Source organism: Photinus pyralis, unplaced genomic scaffold (assembly GCF_008802855.1).
Source record: "Photinus pyralis isolate 1611_PpyrPB1 unplaced genomic scaffold, Ppyr1.3 Ppyr1.4_LG3b, whole genome shotgun sequence".
Lineage (NCBI taxonomy): Eukaryota > Metazoa > Arthropoda > Insecta > Coleoptera > Lampyridae > Photinus > Photinus pyralis.
This window is the reverse complement of record NW_022170510.1, coordinates 6,896,088-6,913,038: the sequence shown is the minus strand read 5'-3', so window position 1 is coordinate 6,913,038 and position 16,951 is coordinate 6,896,088. Positions and strand designations below refer to the sequence as shown.

The window sequence follows — 16,951 nt, the reverse complement described above, 5'->3', positions numbered from 1 at the left end:
CTACCAGCATCAGTTCTCCATCTTCTATGTAGTCTACGTTCATTTTTAAAAATTCTTCTGATCTGCAAGCTGCAACTTCCTCCAATAGGTATCCATAATTGTCACAATCTACAACCACAAACATTGGAAGCATGAGCATGCAATATTTTACACAAACTAACCTTTATCAGCAAGTGACATCTTAGGGGATAAAGGAAGCGCCTTTATATGCTTCGTCACTTTCGTCTTCAATATTTTTAGAAGGGTTTATAGCAGGGATTATAGGCATGATTTTACCAAAATAAAAAATTCCTAATTTCTGTTGACAGTTACAAACAAGCGAGCGTAACTATAACATCTTAAAAAGCCTACCTTACTTTTTCATATAACTCTCGCCAGGAAAGATTGCCGGTCACAGCACACCTTGTGTCGATTTACAATCTTTGTTTTTATTAAGATGCAAGCGACTTCTGGAATAGGATCGTGCTAATGTTGAACAAAAAGTCTTTTCGTTCAACATTGACACGATACTATCCCGGCAGTCCCTAGCACCTTACGAAAAACAGAGATTGTAGATCGGGATCAAGTGTTCTGTGACCGGTAATCTTTCATGGCGAGAGTTATAGTTTTTATAGCATATTAATTTTCAAAGGATTCAGATCGGTCGGTATTGGAAAAAATAGTATAAGTAACACTGGATTAAACTAGTTTTTGTTCAAAAACTCTTTTTAATCCCTTGTTACTTAATATACTAATTATCCTTCCGGGATTTTCGTCCAAATTTAATCCCGGCGGGACAAAAAATGACACTTCAATACTTGTCATAATGGAGTGAAGTGTGTCACTTTAGTCTCGGAAGTACGAAAATAAACTTATGTCACATGGTTTCAGGTGTGCGGTTGAATTTAGTGAAGTCGATCAAGATGATATGAAAGCCGGTCAACAGGCCATGGCAGCCAAAATAGAAGTAAGATGAGATGAGATCTACTTGCTGTTCCACAATCCTCCCACAAGGAAGCCTCAAAACCCTCTGAAAATAAGAGTACGAGTTAGAAGTCACCAATATTCGATGAAAAATCACCGCGGTCCGCCTACTTGAGACAATTTGAAACCGCTGCTGATACAAGTAAGTGGATAATGGAAGAGAAGGCAGCGTTTCTGTTAGATGCGCTACGTGGGGATCCTTTGGATGTTTTGGGTGGACTCCAAAACATCAACAAAAGGATTTCAAACAAATTGTATCACAGTTGGAAACCCGATATGGGGATAAACAAACGAATTGCGCTAAAATCGGTATGTTACATCGTGTTAAAATAGAATATAGCGTACTGAACACGAAGCAGCTTCTGGTAGTTGAAGATGATTTTCAGAAACAAAATTGAACATATCCATTTTTTATGGCATGTGATGTCACCTACCCACAAAATATTTCTTTTTTAGCGCTGGGGGGCAAATCTCAACACTCTAAGCAGCACGGTAAGACACTGAATCTTAAATATCACTTTTCAGATTTATTTAACTTTTAAAAGATTGAACATTTAAGATACAAATGCGCTTGTTGTGTGCTGTTTAAAAATATCTGAACGATTATGTGCTCCATATAGTAAGATGCTGTGCGTAGTGTAGTGAAAGTGAAAGTTAAAATCTGGTGGAAATGTACAACAAAGCGCCGCGGTTGGATGGCTTGCATTATCAGTCTGTAACTTGTCGTAGGACAGCGAGGTATGAAAATGCAGTTTTCATCATCTAAAACATACAGACATATTTCACATACGCAAAAAGTGCAACGCTACCCATAGAAACAGTGCCAGAGACATTGGAACCAATTTTCCCACAGAAACACAAGTAGTACGTCCCGTGCGCATGATTACCATTAAAATATACTTCTGGTAGTTAACATCACACATATACCACGGTGACTCAAATATGTTTCGGTGAAGTTCTTCACTCTGTAACAATTTTACAAAGTTAATTGTATCCCACCATCTGTTTTCATTTAGCTTCATTATATGTATCCACTTCTTTATTTCTGATTTAATTACCTTATTTATTAGTGTTTGTCCGGCCAGGGCAAATACAAGCAGTTCGGTAATCGCGCATGTTTCATATTGAGCCAAGATAAGCGTTAATCCTAATTGTTTGCTCTAAAATTGTCGTTGCCACATTCTAGTTTCAAAAGTTGTTAAAACACTTACATGAAGCATTGAAAATGGCATGAAAACATGGTAAAACATGGATAGGCACATTTTCATGAATAGGAGTGGCAAGAAATAGCCATCCATGACCTTACAAAATTCCAGGATTTCTTGATGGTGTTTAATGTATTTAGTCAGAAGGTGTAATACTCTTACTTTAAAATCCTCGGAACGTATTGTTGTCATAATGCGATCTTTGTTGATACGCTCTTCGGTATCCTCCGACCATCTGTAACAAAAAATTCAATTTACCCCTGACACTTCTAGTTAACTAGTGCAGTTTGTATAAATATCAGACCTCTGAATTAGTGATACCTTACAAATGATTAATTTTAAAAATGTGTAAAGAACAAATCCTTTTGCGGAAAATTGCTGTATTTAAGAGATCAGTAACTATCTTTCAATCAAATTTATCACTTAAAAAGTATTAAATCGTCAATAAACCTGTCCCCAGTAACAACTTCTTCACCATGTCAATAACAGAAGATAGTATTGCACTTCGCGTACTCTCAAAAGTAAGGCTACCCCACGGAAAGTTTAAAATTGAAACGCCTTAAAACTGGTATCAACTTGTTTCTTAGACACTACAACTACACTTTCATGTAAAAATTTCTTAGGATATGGATTTACTATTTTCAAAGATCATACTACACGATCTTTGCTATTTTTACTATGCATTTATTTAATTTCACTTTACTCCACATGAATTTTATATACTCATTTTATCAAAACATCAAATTTGATTTTAATACCTGTTTTTGGACACGCATTTCATTATTTTTTTTTTAAAGTACTCGATACGTCGAGCTACTTAATAATAATAATGGCATTTTTGTGGGACGAATGGAGGATTTATTAGCAAACTCATTTTATAAATATGACATTGGACCGACGGCGAAATGGCGGTAGTATTTCGAGGATGGCGAGCATATAGTTAAGAATCTTTTTATGGTTGAGGGTATTAGATTAACGTATGAGTCTCAAAGATACTTTTTCATTACGAGATCGTAAACCCTCAAATCGTGTTTCACGGAAAAAAACGTTAGAAACAGAACATCCGTATGGGTCAAATTCTTACCTTGCATCATGCATCATTTCTCTGAATTGTAGTACTTTCTCCTTATTTACACCGTGCTGTAGCAAAGCGTCGTATAGGCAATTGCATATGTCGGCACCTACACACAACCTTTAGTATAGGTAAGTAGTGAGAATTTTAATCATACCGAACACCAACAATTGTTGGCTAGTCATTAACACCGTGGTTATGAATAGAGTATCCGAAGCTGAAGTTATTTGTCCCACGATCATTTGCCCCATAGCTTGAAGTGTGTATATTCCAATATAATGAAGCGTATTGTTTTTAGTATCTACTCCAGGGTATACTCCAGGTAATGGTAACATTCTGGAAAATTAACACGAAATAATGTTAGTTTCTTCAAAATTTCATTTCCACTCTCATCACGGTACGTTCTGCCTCTAAGACACTGGTGGAAATTGTGCAGGTGCGGCCGTACAATGCAAAAATCCCACTGGTTTCGTTCCCAAGAAATTTAATAATGTATGGAAGTATAAATTCTATCCAAGGTATGTTTTATGAATTCGTCCATTATTAATTTATTATTATTATTACATGGATAAGGTGAACTATGACGTTTGATTGCGAACGAAAGTTTTAGTATTTTCTATGGCGATCGATTTCGAGTTTTGATCCCATCATCGGGTCCTAGCGTCAATTATAAAATTTTACAATGCAAGATAAACAACATGTTGGTCTAAGTTAAAATGGGTGTTAATGGTATAGCCAATTTTATCACGTGGAATCTGTGAAGAATGCAATTTATACTGATAATAAGAGGATAGGTTCACAGTGTATCATTTTCTTATCCAAAGTTTAACTTTTAGTACACCACTACAGTAGTCTATAAATCTCTCGCCACTGATATCGTTATTACCGCAATTTTAAGTTCTTCTTTCTCTGTTTAATTTATTATATAGTGCATTTGGAATTAATATTAACTTGGTTTAAAGTGATGGTAAGCTCAACACAAAAATAATTGTTTAATGAAGTACCTTATCTGCGATTCATCTGCTCCTATTTACTCGTTTTAGCTTATTATTTCCTGGAACATATTATACAAATTGTTATTTTTTGTCTATTTTTGTGTATATACAATGGTGAACGTGGAGATAAAGTAACTATCAATCTATTTTTTAATAAAGTTGAAACCCTACACTAACACCACGTTTCAAGTTTATTAAAAAAAATCTTCACGGATTCCGCGTGAGAAAATTGTCATAAAACCCATTTTAACTGAGACCAACATGTAAATTATTTTCAAATTTAAAAATTGACGCTAGGCCCGATGATGGGATCAAAACCCGAAATCCATCGCCATAAAAAATATTAAACCTTTAGTTCGCCATCAAACGTCATAGTTTACTTTATCCGTCTACCAAAGGTACTTCTGATAATTTCTGTATGCACGTAAAAATCCCCATATTTACCTTCCCTTCATTAAAATCGGAATAGCAGTCATGCTCAACACACCAACCGTAAGCAATGACAAAAACGCTTGTGTGATATTTTTCGTACGTTGATTTTCCTCCCTCATCCCAATTTGAACGATGTCGCTGTTTGTCCTGTATTTAAACGCTTTGTTCAGATGCTCTACTAAATTTCTTCCATTTCGTCCATTTCGTATGAAAAAGTGTAGTGTTGAAATAGAGCAGATATAACAACCTGAAAATTTGGGTGGAGTTACTTACTAGTTTCTATGTTCTTATACACCGTGGAAAGTATTTTATAATACATTACCCGCATTCATAATGGTAAGTGAATAGTCTGTTATCTTTAAATTTTCGGCTAAGTAGAGTTCGTAGAGAAATGGTAACAATACCATGTAGAGTACACAGAGGTAGGCATATTTGCCAAAATTACTGAATAATTTAATCCATGTATTACTAGTATTCGGCGGGATTAATGAACATAACACTGCGTACTGTAGGTTAAATTCTAGCAGTTTCTGCTCGCCCATTATTAGACGACAAATTGTAAAGAAGTCTACCTTCAAGCAGCACTACCTCGCTTCTGAAAGGTGCACACCGTAGTTTTCGTTAATATATATATTTCAACATGATAACCTTGACCATATAATTACTTTTCTACTTCAATAGCTAAACACCAAAGAAGAATTAAAAGAAACTTAATTCTGGTAAAGTTTCGTTATTAACTTTCAGATACACGTCAGCTACGATAAACGCGATCAATATCTTCGAAAAAAATTAATTGCTGGTTCCAATCTTTACTTCTTCCAACTTCTACAAATGAGTTCATTTTGATGGAATTAGAAATGGAGTGGGCAAACCTCTTGTCCCTTATGAATTATTTCTAATTTTTAGCCCATCACTCGAAATTCATTTTAGTGGTATTGTATCTTTATATTATATCTTCTAATTTTGCCTTTATTTATTTATTGTCAATATTTGATAACGCCTTGTGTATAAAGGTCAGTTTTTTGCCAGGGACTTCTCAATCAAAAATTCAAAGGGCTGTAACTTTTGAACTAGTAACCCAATCTTCGAACTGTTTGAAATTATGGATTCTACGGAGCACATTCTATAAGAAAATTTTTTTTTCCCGGTCCCGGTCGATCTGAGACAATTTCTTTTTCGAGGCTCAAAAAAAGGCAGTGTATAATCTTCCTTTTTTTTTTACCAAAAATCGACTGCACCAAAATTTCTCAGGAAAACACTTTTTCTTATTAATTTTGGGGCGTAGAATCCAAAACAATTCGTACTTCTTCGATTAGACTTCTCAATCAAAAGTTATAGACTAGAAACCAATTTCGAAAGAAAATTCAAATGGCTGTAACTTTTCAACTAGTAGCCCAATCTTCGAACTGTTTGAAATTATGGATTCTACGGAGCACATTCTATAAGAAAATTTTTTTTCCCCGGTCCCGGTCGATCTGAGACAATTTCTTTTTCGAGGCTCAAAAAAAGGCAGTGTATAATCTTCCTTTTTTTTACCAAAAATCGACTGCACCAAAATTTCTCAGGAAAACACTTTTTCTTATTAATTTTGGGGCGTAGAATCCAAAACAATTCGTACTTCTTCGATTAGACTTCTCAATCAAAAGTTATAGACTAGAAACCAATTTCGAAAGAAAATTCAAATGGCTGTAACTTTTCAACTAGTAGCCCAATCTTCGAACTGTTTGAAATTATGGATTCTACAGGGCACATTCTATAAGAAAATTTTTTTTCCCGGTCTATCTGAGACAATTTCTTTTTCGGGGCTCAAAAAAAGGCAGTGTATAACCTTCCTTTTTTTACCAATAATCGACTACACCAAAATTTCTCGGGAAAATACTCGCGTCCCTTCAGTCTATCTTTAGCCACCCCGTATATTCTATTCTGTGAGACTCTAAACTAAAGGTACTAACGAGAGTAAGAAAGTGTAAAAAACAGGAAAAAAAGCCGCTTAAATTTGGTAAGAAAGGTTTCCTTTTTTGTCAAACATGCCTATTAAACCGAAATTTGAGAGTTTAAATATTGTAGGTAATTTATGGCTATATTTTCTTTATATGTCTCCGGTTGACAAGTTTATATTTCCTTTCCCAAGGGTCAATTTGTTCCACCCTGACCCCGCTTCGAAGTAGGTATATTCAATGTAGCTCCCAGTGACTTGAGCCGCTCTATTCTATCTTTTCTATCGCTCTATTTCTATCTTAATTTAGCCTTAATTCTAAGTAAGTAAGTAAGTAAGCAAGCACTTATCTTAACTTTACGCCCTTTTTGTTCTGTTGGTTGGAGGTTCCTGCCCTGTCTTCTCACGATTTAATTAGTCCCGCGCGTTATGCATCTTGAGATTAAACTTAATACTTTAAAAATTCGTAAAATCTCAACCACTGAACCGATTTCGATCAAATAAGCACTAAACAATTACAAATATTTGTGCGCTCCCGGCCACACAGGACAAACATTTTTAAACCTATACAGTCACAAAAGACACTAAAATCAGCCGGAGCTGGCTCAAAACACGTCCGTTCGCAATGAAAGACGAACTTCTCCTCCGCAGCGTATAACCTTCCTTTTTTACCAAAATTCGACTACACCAAAATTTCTCGGGAAAACACTTTTTCTTATTAATTTGGGTGCGTAGAATCCAAATCAATTCTTACTTTTTCGATCCAACCTCTCAATCAAAGGTTATAGACTAGAAACCAATTTCGAAAGAAAATTCAAAGGGCTGTAACTTTTGAACTAGTAGCCCAATCTTCGAACCGTTTGAAATTATGGATTCTACAGGGCACATTCTATCGGAAAATATTTTCCCGGTCGATCTGAGACAATTTTTTTTCGGAGATCTAAAATAGGCAGTGTATAACCTTCCTTTTTTACCAAAAATCGTCTACACCAAAATTTCTCGGGAAAACACTTTTCTTATTAATTTTGGGGCGTAGAATTCAAAACAATTCGTACTTTTGCGATTAGACTTCTCCAGGGTTTTTGCGAATGTTGAGAATGGAGGTATCTGAAACTAGCGGACCAGTTGTTAGGTATAGATTAAAAAAGGAGGAGTACCTGATTTATCTTTCTTGTTTTTCTGAAATTTGTTAACTATACATAATGGAATAGAATAAATTGGAGCGGTTGCCAAGATATTTTTTCGAAATCACGTGAAAATAATGCAGAAACTTTCGCATATAAAATCCCGAACGATCAAAACGACCATGACAACACAAAACATCAAAATCGATATTTGTTTCAAGGTTTCAACATAATTTGAATGTGGTCCTTCGTACCATACTTCTCATGAAAAACTTAGCAACCACAAATTTTGAGTTACCGCGCCAGAATTTAATCGATAGCCTCTAACTAAAGGAAAATGGAATAGTCCTGTCGATATTCACTTCTTATCTGGAAAGTATTCCAAAGTTAATAAACCACGAATAATTATTATATTTTATTATTTATATCCTGGAAGCTACACTCACTAACCCACTAAAGCAGGTAATGATAGGTAACGTTTGCCTGATTATACCCCACACCGGCGTTATAAAGGCGATAGTCGATAAGACTGGTATGGAACTAAAATTGCCTATGAAGTTCATTAAAGCCGGTCACGTAAAACCGTTGCTGCAGCACTTACCAAAACCGACATCAGCCAGATACCAGACTCGATTGACATAAACTACGACGTAGAAGAATTTAGAATATTTTTATCTATGGAAGCTACCATGAAATTCTTCGTGTGCAAAAATACCGGCCACCTAGCAGAAAAATGCCCAACAGAAACAAAAACTTATCTTAAGCTAAGAAGGAAATCGAATCAAAGATTTCAACTACCGAACGATCAACTAACAAGAAAAAAAATGCAGCACGCATAGTAAGCCTATGGCGCCAACACAAAGGACAGAAAAATAAACTGCTAGGACCAAACTTCGAGTACGGCCAAAGGTCTACATAAGGAAAAAATGTACCCGCCTGATAATATAAATTCTATGCTCTGTTAAACCCAAACTAGGTAGAGAGGTGGGCGGCCGAGCTACCGGGCGTCTCGAATTAAACAAAATTCATTCATTCATATATATATATTCGGCAAAAAATCCTTAAATATATATTGTATTTTATTGTTCAGTTGTTCGCCGATGATGACAACCTTTTTGTTGAAACGCGTTCGATATTTTAACTTATTATTATGGTTTGTTGTAAATTAATTACTATACACCCTCCTGTTCATTTGTGAAAGTTGGATTGGAAGGTTTTGCTTGCTGTAGATGGATTAATTTTCTAGCTAGATAACTTTATAGTTAAAATTATACCTATCTGATTTGCACAGAAAGTTACAGTCTGTGGTATACAATATAATCCATATCTGCTACTGCGATCACTAAACATGTGGTACTTGAGCGCATATATAAAAACGAAATTCACTTTTACATGGCATCTCTCCCATGTAAATTCTTAATTTGAACTTACCCAATTTTCTATGCCGCTGCCTTTACACAATCGTACAATAAAACCTGAATTTATATTGGATTGGTGAAGTAAAAGTAATGTACTAGGTAAGGTACTACCACAGATTAAAATACTCTTTGTCTGTGGTACTACGTTGCGATTTGTTCATTGAGCCAATGAAAATCGAATGAACTTCTTTTCAATAAAAAAAGATAGTTGCACATAGAACAAACACGTTAGTTAACATTTCAAGTAAGTGCAACCAATTTGTAGCTTTGTAGCGATTAATTATTGTTATTGAAGAATCAGATTAGTTTAACTGATAAAATTTGTAATAAAGGAATAATAGTTAAAAGTCAGGAAAATGACACATTACTGGCGAGGAAATATTGAAGTACTAGGTCCCTTTGGGGCGAGTCAAGTGTCATTTTACTAACGAGTTTTGTTTACCCGAAATCGTATTTTAATATAAAATTTCAATTTTTATATAGAACTTTTGATTAATGTCAATTTATCAGGATTTAGTTTGTTTTTCATGTAATTAGTTTAAAATAAAAAGTATATGCGAAATTTCACTCAAGATGTGTGTTAATTCGGACCCTTTATTAATAAGAAGTTTCATATTCAAAACACGATCCATTTTATTGGATCCTCGCCCAAAGTTCATTTTGAGTGTTGGTCAAAATTTTGTTAAAGTTCGTTTGGAACCTGAGGATTTTGTGCATGGCTACTGTCTGTTGGGAGTTAAGAAAACAATTGAGATCAGAATGGAATCATTATTCTGTACCGGGGTGAGGATCTGTGCAGGAAAAGGAAGTTAAAATTGAAGAGCTACCTAGCAGTGTTTTGTGCTTGATTTCAGTGTGTGTTTTATCGAAAATTACATTGTCACATTTCAAATCATCTATGAGATCGTTTTTTTAAAAGCTTATTACCTAACTATGGAGGAAACGGTACACAGTTATAAACAAATTCTATTACACGTATTGTAGCGAATATTCCAAAAATCCCGAAAGACCTTGAGGCGCCTTCATGGATTAGTCATCGGCCATAAAGAACGAAGGCGGATATGTGACGCGATCTTTCCAGGAAATGTGACGTGTTTTTCGAGAATGTTCTAGAAAACTTGGAAGTGTTCAAAAGAGTTGGAGAACTTTCGCATTGGCGTTTAAGTCGGTTCTAACAGAGTTGCAGAAGTGAAATAATCAGTGATAAATAGTTCGCGCTCGAGTTATGTTATGTAAATAATAATTAACTGTTATAAATTAATCCATTTGAATACTGTAACAAATTCATTGTCAATTAATTATAAATAAATAAACCACAATTTATGTTACAGTATCTACCACCTGAACTTACACAGTTAGCCCAGCATTTCTCCTGGTGCTTCATTCCATAAAATAAGTTATTTACGTTACAAGTCCGTGAAGCGACCGAATAAATTTTCGGGTGAGAAGTTGGAAACGAAACGAAAAGGAAAAAAGGGTCCTAAGGCGAGTAGCTTTAGTTTATCCATGCATTGATCAATCATAGCTATGTGCGCTATGTTTTTCTTTACTAATAACATCTACATAATTATGGTTAACACTTCAAAGAAAAGTGACAATCAAGAAAATTGACATTCCACAGTCTGCTCATGCGCACACCTGCCGTTTACAATATGTAATATGTTTATTTTTACTAGAAGATCTTTGGTTAAAATTTCAGAGCAATATAAGTAAAAAAGTTACCATTCCGCATATTAATCGTAAAGATCTTTCTTGGCTCAGGTGCTAGCTATAAGCTACCGAATTTAAAAAGAACGAACTAAACTAAACTTAAAAGGCATAAGGTATGAGAGATATTCCCCAATACAAACAATTGTGTCAAATGGAACGCACCTGTTTATAGGATGTTAGAGAGGACAAATGTATATCCCGGCCAAAGGGTAGGCAGTGGGCACAATACCAAAAAAAAGGGGCTGTATACTGCATGAATCCAAAATCTTTGCTCTTCAAAAAACGACGTTAAAACGCTTTCCAGGTCATCATCTGAGAAAAATATGCAACCCCTTGCACATGGCGAGCCTTGTAGACCCTGCAACTGAACGAAGAAGAACAGCCAACAGATATTTCGCAAGTTTCGGAAGTTTTTCCTATTTCCCGTCATTGCGTCATCGAATAAAGCTATTGGTTCTTTGAAACCTAATCATCGAAATTTCAGCTAAATAAAGTTGTAATTTCCAATAGAGGTTGTTTCAAAGCAAGCGAATGAAAGTCATCATACTTTAACTAATTGCTTCTAAACCTTAGCCTGAAATAAGTTTATACAGTTGGATTCACGAAAGGTGAGCCCTGCGTCACTATTTCAAATTGTTACTTTTTCTCGCTCATGTGTTGACATGTGATAGAGAATAAAGGACTCGTTTGAAATTGCCTCACAAACTAGTGACGCAGGGTTCACCGTTCGTGAATTCAGCTGTAGCTCAAAATTTGCTATTAAAAATTGTACAAATCGCCTTTAACGTGTCTTTATTTCATTTTACTGAGCCAGTGGTCTGTCCAAACAAGAGCATTCTTTCAATGACGCTCCAGGAGAGGTACACCCTTATTCCATTCAACGTGCAATTGCTACTGTAACGAATTGTGAAATCCCAATAACGTGCATGACAAATAAACCGCACTCTAGTAAACTACCTACGTGTTTGAATTGTATTATCTGTATATCTAAAACTTTATTTAGTTTATAAATTATTTATTAACCCAACTCCGTTAGTCCCCACATTGATTTGAATCACAAACATGAAAAGGATAAAGTACAATATCCTCGTGTCGTGGTAAAGGGAGTGGACGTTTCAGGCGCCTACCTAAACCAAACTGCTTCATTATGCAACCGCACTGAAGGACAGTCCATCCCTAAATTGATCAAACTAAGCAAACTGATCCTCCAACAGTAGTTTACAGCGACATAATAGATATTACAAATTAGCTGATTCTATTATATCTGTGTCCCCCCTGTAGATTATTATGATGCCGTTAAATTGGGTATCAGAAAGTTGACTCTGATTCATACATCGGAAACACATACGAGAAGTGTCTTCCATTCGTATGTAAACCAGTAAAATATGTCTTGATTATTTAAATACGCTCCAGAGAATCAACAACATCAATAAAAGTTGGCGATAAATTATAAATTGCACGTTATTGTACTAAATTGTCCAAATTTGTTTAACGTTCGTCAATGCAACTCATTCTCATTTTCTATAATTTTATTTATTGCCACTTGCAATTTACGTGTTATATCACCCACCGTTTTACCTGCGTAGTAAATCATTAATGGCCGTTTGCACCGACAAATCTAAAATCCATGGTAACCATTGCCTCAATAATCGATGGCATGGGTTTAACGCTTAAATTTCTCGGTATAAACGGCCATAAATCGTCGACATATAAATAAACATTTCTCCACTTCCTCAGCGACATTTACGTCAAGATCAACCACATTTCTCCCATCACTTACCATTTATGAATTATGACACAAACATTTGTTTCTTCTAATAGAGTTTATAATCGTCAGTGACAAGAGCCATAAGATTCCCTAAATGAAAGCATAAATTAATGGAAGCCTGATTTATAAACAGCTTTTTGACTTTATGATGTTGTATTGAAACGGTTTAGGAGAAAATTAAAACATAAAAACACAAAAAAATATTTACCGTCATTTTGTACGACAGCGCATTTTTTTTTGTATAAGCTGCCAGTTCTTCTCTTTACAGGATACAAAGTAAGCGTTACAAGCATAAAGATTTTAAACTCTTTTTATCTAAATCCACGACGTCATTGCAAATGCACAAAATTCACTTCTTGGACATCACATTTTCTCATTAATCACACTTGCTAAATTACTTTCACGTTTCTCAAACCCAATCAGGGCTATAAGTGTCAAGTGCCATTGTAACGTGGTCAAGGACGCAGAGTAAACGGGGCACAAAATAAGTCAGAGAAGCAAGGAACAAATAGCCCTAACCACGGCGGCGGCTGCTCATGGAGAGACTAGGCGGGTAATAGATAAAATTTAAGGCGCCACTAATTTTTATTTTCCCAGTTAGGGATCCGTGCTCCAAAATTAGAAATTAGCCCTACGATGGTCGAGGAAGTTAGGGCTCAAAAGAAGGGGAGAAATACGACAATTAAAGGAAGCATAACATATTATTTAATTTCGCCTGGGACGTAAAACAAACTATAGGTATAACAAAATTGTGACTCAAAAAAAAAATGATAATAAAAGCAAACTGTTTGCGTTAGGGTTTTTTTTTTTGAGGGGAAAACAATAATCTAGGGGAGGAAAAAGGGATGGGGGCAGAAAATCATAAGGAAAAGATTAAAGAGCCAAAAGAAATAGGAAGAGGGTAAAAACGGCATCATAGATACCAAAAAAAATATACGGCGAATTCCAAACGTAACTTACAGTCCTAAAAGAAATAAAATGAATACTATAGAATGGTACGCCACTGGTATACAACCATCAACGAAACCCAAACAAAAATCCCTAATTCTAAAACTAAATATAAATCCTAACCTAAAATAAAATCAAAATAAAACTTATAAAGGGGTTTCGAAGGCGACAAAACTAACGACAAACTGAACAAAAAAAAAGGAACGTAACACCATATCCTTGAACCTTCTGAATTAAGGAATAATTAAGCACGAGAAAGATAAACACAATCACGCACCTACTTTGTGAAGACTAGGAGTCTTGTTTCAGAGAAACAATGTTAGCTGCTTGAATTTGTACAGATCGGGAAATCGAGTAACTGTTTCCATAAAGAAATGATGGTGACTGTAGCAAATACTCCAGAAATCTCGTTTGAGGCACTATGAAAGATGAGTCATCGCCATAAAAACGACCTCTGAAACGACCCAATTAAAATTAAGTTACACTGGTGTCAGGTGTGAATACTTTTTGTGTTAGTGCAACTAACTCAAGAAATGAAAGTGGGTCAACAGACCAAAATTAAAGCCGTGGAAACTAACATCGAAGCGGGCTAACAATAAGTAAGATGAGATGAGATCTACTTGCTGTTCCACAATCCTTCCAGAAGTAGTGATGTTAAATTACACGTTTTTTTTAAGTGCGTAATATTACGTGTAAAATTGTTTATGTTGGTATTTTATGTAATTTATGTAACTTACCATTTTTTTTAAAAAACCGTAATTTTACAGTAAAATTACCAGTAATTTTTTTTACGTAATTTACAAATATTTTTGTAAAATTACCTGCCATTTATGTTTTTCGTGTTTTTTTTAATATTCTTGTTGAGTTATACATTTTGGTGTATTAAATAAAATACCCAAGCAGTAGGTATTTCGCCATCACGCGTCGTTTGGAAGGACAGGTTCCAGATCCCGAATTACATACTGTATCATCGTCATTAAACCAAACTAGATTCAACGGTGAATCGTTGACGTTGGTAGTACCGTTGCTGGTCTGTGGTAGTACCGATCAAAATGTATCAAATAGGTATTACATTTATGTAACTTTAAAAAAATTACGGTTTTTTAAATAAAAACCGTTAATTACGTAAATTTCATAAAAGTCATAAATTACATAAAAAAACAACCTCTTGTAAGTGATGCGTAATATAACCATTTTTTATGTAACTTACAAATCGTTATTTTGCAATCCACATCACTACCCACAAGGAAGCCTCAGAGTCAAAACCCTGTGAAAATAGGGGTACGACAAAAATTCGAGTTAAGCCACCAACATTCGATGAAAAATCACCGTGTTCCACATACTTGAGACAACTTGAAACCGCTGCTGATATAAATAATTGGATACTGGAAGAGAAGGCAACCTTTCTTATAGTTGCGTAACATGGAGATCCGTTGGATGTCTTGCGTACGACGCTGTAACATCAGCAAGAGATTCGGAATAAATTGTAACACGGTTGGAAGCTCGATGTGGGGAATGGGGATAAACATTTATTTAAAAGAGGAGGAGAGGGGAAGAGAGAGAGAGAGAGAGAGAGAGAGAGAGGGAGAGAGAGAGAGACTAATTGCGCTAAAATCGGTTGGTAAAAATGTACATCGTGTTAAAATAGGGTATAGCGTAGTGAACACGAAGCAGCTATGTTCTGGTAGCTAAAGATGATTTTCGAAAACACAATTGAACATACCCATTTTTTATGGCATGGACACGGATTATACGATGTCACATACCCACAAAATATTTTATTCTTAGCGCTGAGAGCACAAATCCCAACACTCTATGCAGCATGGTAATTAATAAGACGCTGAATCTTGAAGTATCATTCTTTAAGTTTATTTAATTTTTAAAATTATTGAAAATTTAAGATACAAATGCGCTTGTTGCGAGGCTTGTTGTGTGCCGTTTGAAAATATCTGAACGGTTATGTACTCCGTATAGTAAGATGCCGTGCGCAGTTTAGTGAAAGTGAGAGTGAAAATCTAATGGAAAGCTACACCAAAACGCCTCGGTTAGGATGTTCTGCATTATCAGTCTGCAACTTGTCGTAGGACAGCGAGGTATGAAAATGCAGTTTTCATCATCTAAAACATACAGATATATTTCACATAGGCATAAAGTGCAACGCTACCCATAGAAACAGTGCCAGAGACATTGGAACCAATTTTCCCACAGAAATACAAGTAGTACGTCCCGTGCGCATGATTACCAATAAAATATACTTCTGGTACTTAACATCACACATATACCACGGTGACTCAAATATGTTTCGGTGAAGTTCTTCACTCTATAAAGATTATACAAAGTTAAATGTATTGTATTCCACCACTGTTTTCATTTAGCTTCATTATATGTATCCACTTCTTTATTTCTGATTTAATTACCTTATTTATTAGTATTTGTCCGGCCAAGGTAAATATAAGCAGTTCGGTAAGCGCGCATGCTTCGTATTGAACCAAGATGAGCGTTAATCCTAATTGTTTGCTCTAAAAATTGTCGTTGTCACATTCCAGTGTCAAAAGTTGTTAAAACACTCACATGAAGGATTGCAAATGGCACGAAAACATGGTAAAACATGGATACGCACATTTTCATGAAGAGGAGTGGCAAGAAATAGCCATCCATGACCTTACAAAATTCCAGGATTTCTTGATGGTGTTTAATGTATTTAGTCAGAAGGTGTAATACTCTTACTTTAAAATCCTCGGAACGTATTATTGTCATAATGCGATCTTTGTTGATACGCTCTTCGGTATCCTCTGACCATCTGTAACAAAAAATTCAATTTACCCCCGACATGCATTTTTTGCCTCAAATTCAGTTTGTAGAAGTAGAAATATCAGAGCCCCGAATTAGTGATACCTTACAAATGTTAATTTTCAAAAGGTATAAAGAGTACAAATCCTTTTGCAGAAAATTGCTGTATTTAAGAAATCACTATCTACTATTAATCAAATTTATTACTTAAAAGGTATTAAATCGTTATTAAATCACCTGTCCCAGTATAACAACCTATCAAGCAACCTCTTTATCATCTCAATAATAGAAGATAGTATTGCACTTCGGGTACTCTCAAAAGTAAGACTAAAGTAGTCATTTTAGTCGCTACGGAAAGTTCGAAGTTGAAACTGCTTAAAAATGGTAAAAACTTGTTTTTTAAACACTAAAGGTACACTTTCATGAAAAAAATTCTTAGGATATGGATTTCTATTTTACTATGAATTTACTTAACTTTACGTTACTCCACCTGAATTTTATTTACATAATCCGTTGATCAACCAATTCGATTTTATTATCTATTTTTGGACAAGCGTTTAATTGTTTTTTCTACGATCGATATCCAATGT

At 35.2% G+C, this 16,951-nt stretch overlaps 2 protein-coding genes across 2 annotated transcripts; both read right to left on the bottom strand.

Annotated features, from left to right (window-relative positions):
- Window positions 1–1,536: 1,536 nt before the first annotated feature.
- LOC116167430 (odorant receptor 43a-like) lies at window positions 1,537–5,212 on the bottom strand. The gene is made up of 8 exons (XM_031482793.1): window positions 4,990–5,212; window positions 4,680–4,914; window positions 3,398–3,576; window positions 3,253–3,349; window positions 2,175–2,403; window positions 2,022–2,123; window positions 1,773–1,928; window positions 1,537–1,725 (listed from the first exon to the last, which is right to left on the bottom strand). The coding sequence occupies exons 1-8, from the start codon at window positions 5,207–5,209 to the stop codon at window positions 1,672–1,674; spliced, it is 1,272 nt and encodes a 423-aa protein (XP_031338653.1). The 5' UTR covers window positions 5,210–5,212; the 3' UTR covers window positions 1,537–1,671.
- A 10,314-nt stretch (window positions 5,213–15,526) lies between these two features.
- Window positions 15,527–16,338, bottom strand: LOC116167431 (putative odorant receptor 85d). Its single transcript, XM_031482794.1, has 4 exons — window positions 16,143–16,338; window positions 15,989–16,090; window positions 15,736–15,891; window positions 15,527–15,688 (listed from the first exon to the last, which is right to left on the bottom strand). Exons 1-4 carry the CDS (start codon window positions 16,326–16,328, stop codon window positions 15,635–15,637), a joined length of 498 nt encoding a protein of 165 aa, XP_031338654.1. The 5' UTR covers window positions 16,329–16,338; the 3' UTR covers window positions 15,527–15,634.
- Window positions 16,339–16,951: the final 613 nt, after the last annotated feature.

Coding starts and splice junctions, on each gene's coding strand:
- LOC116167430 (XM_031482793.1), bottom strand. CDS start 5,209: ATGGGCGAGCAGAAACTGCTAGAATTTAACCTACAGTACGCAGTGTTA. Junction 3,577..4,679: donor CCGATTTTAATGAAGGGAAG/GTAAATATGGGG, acceptor TTAATTTTCCAG/AATGTTACCATTACCTGGAG. Junction 1,929..2,021: donor GACAAACACTAATAAATAAG/GTAATTAAATCA, acceptor AAATTGTTACAG/AGTGAAGAACTTCACCGAAA.
- LOC116167431 (XM_031482794.1), bottom strand. CDS start 16,328: ATGACAATAATACGTTCCGAGGATTTTAAAGTAAGAGTATTACACCTT. Junction 15,892..15,988: donor GACAAATACTAATAAATAAG/GTAATTAAATCA, acceptor TAATCTTTATAG/AGTGAAGAACTTCACCGAAA. Junction 15,689..15,735: donor CTCTGGCACTGTTTCTATGG/GTAGCGTTGCAC, acceptor TGTATGTTTTAG/ATGATGAAAACTGCATTTTC.